At 36.9% G+C, this 10,220-nt stretch overlaps 1 protein-coding gene across 1 annotated transcript; it reads left to right on the forward strand.

Annotated features, from left to right (window-relative positions):
• Positions 1-100: 100 nt before the first annotated feature.
• TTC14 (tetratricopeptide repeat domain 14) lies at positions 101-9,150 on the forward strand (the record flags this gene model as incomplete). Its single annotated transcript, XM_009587055.1, has 11 exons — positions 101-222; positions 488-687; positions 1,068-1,152; positions 1,238-1,367; positions 2,006-2,158; positions 2,848-2,919; positions 4,161-4,280; positions 4,364-4,486; positions 5,178-5,295; positions 7,292-7,401; positions 7,878-9,150. Coding segments are annotated over 11 exons (2,182 nt in total), but the record flags the coding sequence as incomplete, so codon positions are not given.
• Positions 9,151-10,220: the final 1,070 nt, after the last annotated feature.

Genomic DNA, 10,220 nt, shown 5'->3' on the forward strand with positions numbered 1-10,220 from the left:
CGGCCGCCTGGTGAGGGGCGCCGAGGCGGTGCGGTCCAGGGGAGCGAGCGAGCCGTGAGGGGGCCGCGGGGTGTTTCTCACCGGGTTCTCCTTCCCCTAGGAAAGAGAGGGCGAGCATTGACACCGAGATAAAGCGCTTCATTGCCAAAAAAGCTGATCTCCTTTTTGCTCACTCGTGGAAACCCAACGGACCTCTCTCCGACACGATTGAAGAAAATGAAGGTAAGCCTGCTCACGGGTGGACCGCGGCCTCTGAAAGGTGTCACTCTGTAACGGCCGCTGGGGAGGGTAAGGACGCTGCGCTTAAGGTAGCAGTATTTTTAAAAACAAAGTGAAAATTTTTGCTATTGCTTTTTATAGGCTGTGCGTAAACTTCCTGTTAGTACAGATGAATCAGATTTTAACGTGTTTTGCTGTCGTGAAGCATTTTGTGTTTTCAAGCTGTAGCTTCGTTGTTTTGTAACTGTGAATTTCTCATGTGTTGCAGAGTATTATGCTGTTATGCCTCCCCTGGAACGGTTCATGGAGGTTCCCAGGGAAGAGAGGAGAGAATTATTTTTTCGAGACATCGAACGTGGTGATATCGTGATTGGGAAGATTACTTCTATTCGCGAATTTGGCTTTTTCATGGTGTTGATTTGTTTGGGAAGTGGTGTCATACGGGAGATTTCAGATTTAGAAATCACTGTAAGATATAGCTTTGATCAATATTTTATTCTTGATAAGTAATAACTTTAATTTTCTAGTTGCCTCTCGCATCTCCTAATGGCGTGGTATGTGTAAAGGTGAAGCTGAACTTTGGAATGGTGGGTGGTAGCTAAATTTGTGGACAGCGTATGATGCTTTGCTGAGTCTTCTTTTTATGACCCATACTCGGTATTTATTAGTTTTGAATTGAAAAGGTCATCATTTATAGAAGCATAAATTTTTATTTGAACCAAGCTATGCACGTAACTGTCACGGCTCTCATGGGCTTTAAGATTAAACTAATCTTCTGGCTTAATCTTGGGGAGAAAAAAAACCACTTTTGGCTTTGTTTATGATATTCCTACTTTCTTCTATTGCAGGCTCTTTGTCCTTTGAGAGATGTGCCTTCTCAAAGCAACCATGGAGATCCTTTATCTTACTATCAAACTGGAGACCTTATTCGGGGCAAGTAGCTGCAAAAGTTGTCAGGAATCTGTTTTGGTTTTGAGACGTTTCTGTAATTTTATCTGAACTTTTATTTTTTCTATAGCTGCAATCAAGGACATTGATCGTTACCACGAGAAGCTCACAGTGTCGCTTTACAGCTCAGCTCTTCCACCCAATCTTTCCAGTACAAAACTAGGCGTAATTACTTCTGATGACTTCCCGTTACATTATAGGTAAGTATATGCTATTCAGCTGTACTTGCTAGGTATATTCAGTGTGTCTGAAGAGCATCTTTGACAGACTGTTCTTTAAACTTGTTGACGGTGTTTCTGATTTAATTGGATGATTACATACGTTTTGTTGTTCATCTCTTTAACATACTTGTTTCTGGATATGTCAGGTGCAGTTGGTCTTTTACCATCTTTCCCAAAATGTAAGAAAAGCAAAAAGCAGAGTGAGGTATCTGCCGCTGTGGGACTGTGTTAACAAAAAAACAAAACAAAAAAACCACCACACCACCACCAAAAACCCCCACAACAACAACAACAAACCCCAAGAAACAAAAACCTTGGGAGACGGGAATATGAAACTCTTAAAATTACCCTTATAAGACAGAAGGACACAGCTATCTCTGCAATTTTTGTAATGTTTTTGTATATCCTGGAGATACCTAGATGGGTTTCAAAAGCTTGCTTAGGCTAAATAATATAGTGGTTGCTGAATAGTAGGAAAATACATGCCTGTAAAAGAGAACAGCTTGTGAGCAGTAATAAATATCAATAAAGGCATTTTTATGCTAAATATAAGCATCATAAAATTGAGTATAGTGTCTATGAGGTTGTGTTTGTGTACATTGGTGCTTTTTTTTAAGGCGAAGCATGGAAGTTGCTAATACAGCAGAGACATTTGAAGAGGTTTTGCATCGTTCCCCAGGATTTGCTAATCCATCGCTAGTTGAATATTTAGCAGAAAAACTAGGATTAAGTGAATCAAATCCACCGTCTTTGATGAGAAGTCTTCAAATGTAAGCGATCTTTACATTGTTCCTATGCTATAGCTTTGTGGAGATTATTCTAATCCATTGAAATAAGACTTGTGAGCGGAAGCCCTAGACCACTTATACTTAAACATTTTTCATTTTGAGTTGCGTGATTGCAGCTTACGTGGCCTTAAATATTTAAAAGCAAACTCCTCTAGAGTAAGAAATTTACACTTGAAATTCTGGTGCTCTGAATAAGCAAGACACCTTATCACACAAAATGTTTGATACCAAATACTTCAGGAGTTTATTGCTTAGATCTTGTCTACGTCTTTGGGTTGAAATGCAGGATGTTTAAGTTTTAATGTTTTCTCTCAGATGTTTATTCACAATGTTTATTTTAGTAACAGATCTGACCTCTTTAGTAAAACAGGCGCAAACATATGCAATTATTGATGTTGTGAACCCTGTATGTATTAGGCCCCAAAGCAGGTGTGGATATGGTATATTTTTGTTAAATGTACTGCAGCTGTACTAGTTCAATTCAGCATTTTTAGAGTGGATTGGGAAAAACTGGTTTCAGAAATATGAAAGAACGTTCCTGACTGAGGGGGAGCAATGAGGCATTGTATAAATAATATTTCAGCTTATTTTAACTGCATTATATATTGTAAGTTTGATTTTGTAGACTCAGAAGGCCAACTTGGTAGTTTTGTTTGTTTTTTTCCTTAAAGTAAAAATTTCAATGAAGAAGATTTTGCCCCTGCATTGAGGAAAAAGCAGTCTGCATCTTGGGCCTTGAAATGGTATGCAATACTTCTTCTTGTCAGACCTTATTGTTAGATTAGATTAGGTTACAGTTTATATTTCTTAAAAGAAAATACATACTGAACCAGTTTTTCCACTGCATATGTAGTCATATAACCATGAAGATCTTCTTGAAAGTAACCCTAACTGCCAAGTGGGTACATGATAGATAAGCTCTCGAGATACAGTTCCAAAACATGTCAGAAGTTCTTAGAATACTTATAATATGCTGGCCCATTGACGAGATGAGAGCAAGATTTAGTACACAATTTTCTAATTGAGTGTTGAATGACCTAATACTGGTTGTATTGCTGTTTAAGCTTCAGACTGTAGATTTAACAAGTGCACTTGCTGTCTTTGAAAAGTTAAATGTATTTCCCTGCCTGCACTTGGAACGGCAGCTCTGGGTAGTTGCTATTGCTTTTACGCTATGCAGTGTATTTGGTCATGCTACAGGTGGAGGAGGCAGAAGTAAGAGAGACTTTTCTTCTAAAAATGTAAATTTTTTTGTTGAAAAACCTGAACCTACCAGCTCAAAAAAAAAAAAAAAAAAAGGTCTGAGTGAAGGTTCAGTATTTCTGGTACTATGCTAACAGAGCAGTGTTTTTCTTAAACCAATAGTGTTTTGCAACTTTGATTAATTGCAGAAAAAGCTGCTTAAAATGTTAAATGAACTGTAAATTTTAATTTTTAAAAAAAGTCTGTAATGAAAAGTTCTGAAATTCAACTCATATCAGTTCTCTTCCAAGAAGTTAATCTCTCGGTAAATGTAGAAGAAATGTTCAGGTAAGATGAAATAAAAAACCTCAAAATATTCCCGTTTGAGATTAACTGGTTCGATGTGTACCATCTACCCATCTCACCTCATGTTGTTGGTCCAGTAGTGATTTTTAGCTTTGGATGTAATTAAGCCTGTTCTAGTTTAATGGTGGTAGGTCACACATAAAGTTTTGTGCAGCAAGTGCTTAAATATTCATTCTGTAAATAAAAACGAGTGTAACGTAGTAGCACTGTCTGCAGAAATGCTCTCCAGTGCCTTAAAATTTTGGATTAAAGACAGTATATTGTTGTGGAATTACATCAATATCTCATTAATTTGAAATGCCAGTGTTAAGTACATGATAACAAGGTCAAGTTTTATTACCTGTCACTTGTTTGGAACCATAATTTGTGAGTAATTAACAGTATAAAATCTGCATAGGTTAACTGTACGTAATATTTTCTAAATACTTTTTTCCAGTGTGAAGGCTGGGGTTGATTATTTTAAGGTTGGGCGCCATGTGGAAGCCATGAATGAGTACAACAAGGCTTTGGAAATTGATCCACAAAATGTTGAAGCTTTGGTAGCACGTGGAGCTCTGTAAGTCTGCTTGTTTCATTGGTTTTTCTACTTTGTGAAAGAGAAACATCACTAAAATCTGTCCAACTTTTCTGTTGTTCTAGGTATGCAACAAAAGGAAGTCTGAACAAAGCCATAGGTGATTTTGAAATTGCTTTAGAGAACTGTCCTACCCATAGAAATGCAAGAAAATACCTCTGTCAGACACTAGTGGAAAGAGGCGGGCAGTAAGTGTTGGGGTTGTGTTTTTGTTCGGTTGTTAACAATTTTTCTCATGTTATCTATTTAATACCATTCTAGTTAGGACACAGAATGGCATCTTTCCTTCATGGCTATGTCTTTTTAAAAAAAAAAAAAAAAGTTTTTGTTGGAAGTACACCTGCTTGTGCAGTTGGTTCACACTTTCTCCTCTGTCCCAATTAAAATCCTGGCAAAATATTTGAGGTTTAATCCTTGATATCCTTTCACTGGTAGGTTACCAGGCTTGCATAATATGTTGTGAAATGTTTTAATGTATTCCAATAGATTTTTTTTTTTTTTTTTAAAAAAAGAAAGTATTGTAACAAAATGATGTTCTGTTACTCTACTGAAATATTGGTTAACCACTGTAACACAAAATTTTACTTTTGAATATTTAGGGAATAGATTTCTTTTAAGCCCTGTGTTAAGAAGAGAGAGATGGTATTTTTGAAACTGAAATTGAAATGTCAATGAATAGTATTACTGATGATGATTAGGTGATAATGTGTCAGAAATACCATTTTATTTCTTTGCTGAGGTGGGTTAAGATGATAGATAGCGTCTTGGATGGATGCAGTGGTAATGTCATAGTGCAAATAAGAAAGGTAGTCCTGAAAATAAGAAAAAACTGTCAAAATCTGTGGCTTAACTATACAGGAATTATCACTTCAATTTTAGGTTGGAAGAGGAAGACAAACTACTAAATGCTGAGAGTTACTATAAAAAAGCCTTAAGTTTGGATGAGACTTTTCAGGAAGCAGAAGAGGCCTTAACGAAACTCCGTAAGCACATGCAGGTGATTCTTTACTTTCTCTTCATATAGTGCTCTCAATGACAATAAATGAGTATCAAAAATTGTATTAAATCTTTTGAACAGGGGGAGTTTAAGTTGATGGTTTGTCTTATTCTCTGCTTCCCTTCTCCACAGTAAATCTTTTATAGTGAGCATTATGGCTGTACCTACCAGAAGAAAGGTACCTCTTGATGTCTCCACTGTTTTGAACAGGATAGTAAAGAAATGCCAAACAGTGGAGACAGTGAAAGAGCAAAGCCTGTTAACCCTGTCAGCTAAAGCAAGGATAAGAATATTCCATCACACAAGCATGATTAATAATGTTAAATTAAAAGATTCTGAATACAAACATGCAAAGTGTAAAACCCTTAGGCGAGCCAAATAAACATTGCACACCACTGTACTGGCCAGATCCTTGTCGTTTGGAGTCATTACGAAAACCAGCCAAAGCTAACTCACAGGAAGATCACGTGAGAGGGGAAATTAAGAGGTGATTTAAAGGAAAACAGCGGGAGGTGGAGGGTGGGTGGGCAGGCAGTTTTGAGTATCTTAGCCGCCTTCTCTGCTGTCTGTTTTTTTCTCTCTTCTCTTGCATGCAGCATGTTTCCCAGGTGAGCCCTGGTGGGTTTCTATGCTAATCTGAGTTGTCGTCTTTTTTCTTTTATTTACCTCCTTTACTTGTGTTGTCTTCCAGAGAGGATCAAAGAGTAAAATAGAGCACTGAGGAACAGGCTTGTTCTGTTCTGTGCTTCTGCATGTAAGGAAGTACATAGACTGGGGTAGGTGGCCTTAATCAACACTTCTTCTGTTGGTGGAGCCATAATGCTGACAGGCTGTGTTGAAAGAAGGGGGAAGAGGAGATAGGACAATCTTTTTAGTAAAACTGAACTACGTCATAGATAAACCGCTGTATGGTATTTGAGCACTATCCGCATTTGGCTGCTTTAGAAAAAGGCGTAAGTGTCAGTTAAAACAATGAAGAATATTCTCAACAAGTAGGAGATGAATTTTATTCTCCTTTAGCATTTTCCTGGTATAATGGATCATTGATGCAGCAGATAAAAAACATGATGCTAGCTATTTGTTGGTTTGCATAGCCTTAACTGCGATTAAGGGTTTCCTTTATTGTATCTGGTAAGACAGTTGCTAAGTTTTGAAAACGATAATCAGACTTTCTGCTCACTCTGAATATGAATAGAGCTACTCTTCAGGATTGTAGATGGCTGAAGTCTGATCTCTAATAGAGTTAAGTAGTTTATCTTCAAGGATTATTCATCTGATGAGATGCTGTTCTGCATTTAAATGTATTTTAATACATAAGTCATACTATCACTGTTGTACTAGAATGGCTGAAACAACACTGAAATGTGTTTTCCTGTAATACTGATTATGTGTTTTTTTCCAATGCATTTTCTTCTGAATTGGACCGTTGTTGCTGTATCTGACATCTGGTGCTGTTCATCACCAACAAACCCTTGGAACATGATTTCTTACGTAAACTATGCATCAAACTGGTCTGTGAAATTGTTACAAAACGGTTTGTATTCAAACATGGCCAACTTGAATACATTTTAAAATGGGTTCTGCCATGTTTTACTTGTAAACTACAATAATGATACGTTCCCTCAAACCTTTCTCTTTTATTGTTGGGGGTTTTTTTCCTTATCCACATTGCTAATGCTGTGGGGTTTTTGCGTATTCTATCTATACCTTTTGGGCTCCATGCTTCACGGTGTGCTGGGTCACGGGTACCACTGCAATGGCTGGCCAAATATATTTTTAAATGGAATAAAAACTGCAATATGGTCCTTAATGTAAACCTGATTATCACAATGGCCAATGCCAAACTCCTGAACAATATTAATTCTGATCTGGGAATCCTGGTCAAACATCCCTGGTGTAATTGTACATTTGAATGGGGTTGGGGACATGGGGAAAAATACCTGTGTTAACACTTACTTTTAATGTAATTTTTTTATGATGCTTGGGTTCAAAAAAGAAATCTTTGGAAATGAGGGAGAAACAAGCTGCCAAAGAAGAGAGACAGAAAGAAAAGAAAGTAGAAACAAGTGCAGAAAAATTGCGTAAGCTCTTAAAAGAAGAAAAAAGGTAACTTTGTTATATTCAGTATACTGATTATGTGGCAATCAGTGCAGATAAGACTATGAACAGTCCATTTCCAAACAGATTGTCCAACAGTAAGCTAGGTAGAACTTCTACCTAGGTAAGATGCTTTTCCTCTGGAATTTTTTGTGGGTAGTGTCCTTCAGTGCATATAACCTTTAACAGAGATACATGTGGAAGAGTTGTTGTTTAAAAAATACTTTGCAATGTGAAGTATTTGTGAAGTGTAATGCCATATTAAACTGGGAAAGATGCCTTTTATAACAAACTGTTCGGTGGATTTAATCTTAATTTTTTGATAAGGAAATGACATTTGAAATTGTCTTGCCAGGTCAGGCTCAGTTTCCATGCATGTGTTACAGTCTAATCTCAGCCAAACTCTGGGAAGTACAGATTTGCTTTCTACATAAAATTTTTGCCCGATACTGAAGATTATCTCACAGGTTAATTACATTTTTTAGGTTGAAGAAGAAAAGGAAAGTATCAACTTCCTCTTCCTCCTCCTCCTCCTCAAGTGATTCTTCATCAGATGTATCAGTTTCTTCTTCCTCCTCTTCCTCTGATCACAAGAAACGTAGGAAAAAGCGTCGGAATAGATCCGAGTCTGCCCGCAGCTCCAAAAAATGCTCATCTAGATCATCTTCCCATTATAAAGATCAGATTAGGAAAGAGGAGTGGTATTCGCCTCCAGCTGATACCTCTGCTTCCTTTCTTAACCAGAATTTTGAAGTGGAAAAACTGCTGGAAAGGCAGGACAGCTTAGTGTGTCCAAAAACAGAAGTGAGAGAGAAAGACAGACACTGTTCTTTTTCGAGGACTTCAGGTGATGATGAAGACACTTTTGGAGGTAGGTCTGAAGATTCAAGAGATTCTTACAGTAGCTCCAGAACTCTGCCAAGTAGTAGCAAAACTGAAAAATATGGTAAAACTGATAGATTTTTCTCCAGTTGGAGGGGTTCTTCAGGTTCATATCGTAAGTCAGATGATAAACCCAGGATGCATTATTTTAGGAAATTAGAAAGGGATGTAGAGGGGAGAAAAGAGCAGTTTAAAAAACATGGCTCAGGTCAAGACAGGTATTATATGTCTCCAACAGGGTCTGACTATTCTGGCAAGTCAGTGGGAAAGTACAGATCGTATTCTAGCACATGCTTACGTGAAGGTGATAAAAGTTATGATAGTGATAGGCATGTCTTAAGTCAGCATAAAAACGAAAGCGAGTGTAAGAATAGGAAAATAAGTTATGAGGAGACTAGTAAAACAAAGGAAGCAGATGAGGAAATGTCTTTAAATGGTACAGCCCAAACAGAAAGTGGTATTAAAAGAAACCTTCCCCAGAACTTAGTTAACATATTCAATCAAATAGCTGAGTTTGAGAGGGAAAAAGGAAGTAAGCAGAAGAAACAGTAAAGTACCTAAGAAAATGCTATTCTGATGAGTGTAGTTACATGAACTTTTGTGTGAGTATCTCTTGAGGAAATGCATATGAAGAGTGATAGAAAGGCAGAATCTGTTCTGTCTTGCAGAATGTCAGAGAATTCTTAAAGATTGTATGGTGGAAAGAGATGCAAAGATATCTTACATAAAATATCAGTTATTACTTAAAATCTGAGTTTCCTATGCTCTTAACTTGGGATGTTCCTGTACAATATTCTCTGTCAGATGGGTTGAAATCCTTTGAAACCCCTGGACTGTAGTTAGTTGTGGAACTCACATCAAATAGGCACTTTAGCAACAGATGGTTTTTTGGTGGGGGGTTTTTTGGTTTTTTTTTTTGTGGGGTGTTTTTTTTTTTTTGTCCCTTGGGGTACTATTGACTGTTATTTTTGTATCAAACTTAACTTCTAGTTAACTTCCAGCTATAGAAGGGGGATAACTGAATGAAAGTCATGTGCCATCAATGTATATAGCTCATTTGATCATTAAATTTTCTAAATTTTTCTTAATTCTGTGTCTTGATTTTTGTTAATGGCACTGGGATGTTTCATACTGGTGCACTGGTTATATATGCTGCTTAAGTGAATGCAACTGTCCAGTGTCTGTGAAGGCAAGTGTATTACATTCTTTAAATACATCAAACACGTTCTCTAAGTAATGTAAAAAAAAAAAAAAACTCACAAACAATGGAAGTAGAAGAAAGATTTTTAAAACAGTGTTTATTGTCTAGGTAAGTTCAAGTCTGGGCCTTTGGGGGTTTTTTTGTTGGCTTTACAAGTAGCTTGAAGGTAGTAGTTGCATTGCTGTGGAAAAAGTCATGCTGTATTTAGAATGAGGTCTCCAGAGATGGTTGGCAGAACACACTAAGGAGCTAACATCTGGCAGACTATACAATAGCAATTGTACTTCGGCTGCAAATTTTCCACATAATTCTGTAGGTACAGGTCAGCTTACAGTTTTACTGAATGACTTTCATCATACATTGTCATCTTTCGATTAAGATACTATCCGAGATGACTATTTGATTAATAGTCAAAGTTGATCTTGCCATGAAGCATACATTTTCTTTCCTGGGTTCTTGCAATGTAATCTAAAACTATTTTGACAGCAGTGATGATACCAGTTTACTAAAATTAACAGCTTTAATGTAACTTTTCATTGTATGAAAAATGAATCAATGGCTTCTGAATGGTTTTGTGGATCATTAGCAAAGTGAGAAAATTTAAAGGTTAATTTACTTTATTATATAAAACAATGCTTAACGTTTCTCCTAGATAACTTATTGCATACTGTAGAAGAAAGTTGAAATATACAGTTCTGATAGAAATTAATACTATTGCCAATAGGCCTTGATAAATAAGTGAAGC

The sequence above is a fragment of the Fulmarus glacialis genome, unplaced genomic scaffold (genome assembly GCF_000690835.1).
Source record: "Fulmarus glacialis isolate BGI_N327 unplaced genomic scaffold, ASM69083v1 scaffold21211, whole genome shotgun sequence".
In the NCBI taxonomy this organism is placed as follows: Eukaryota; Metazoa; Chordata; class Aves; order Procellariiformes; family Procellariidae; genus Fulmarus; species Fulmarus glacialis.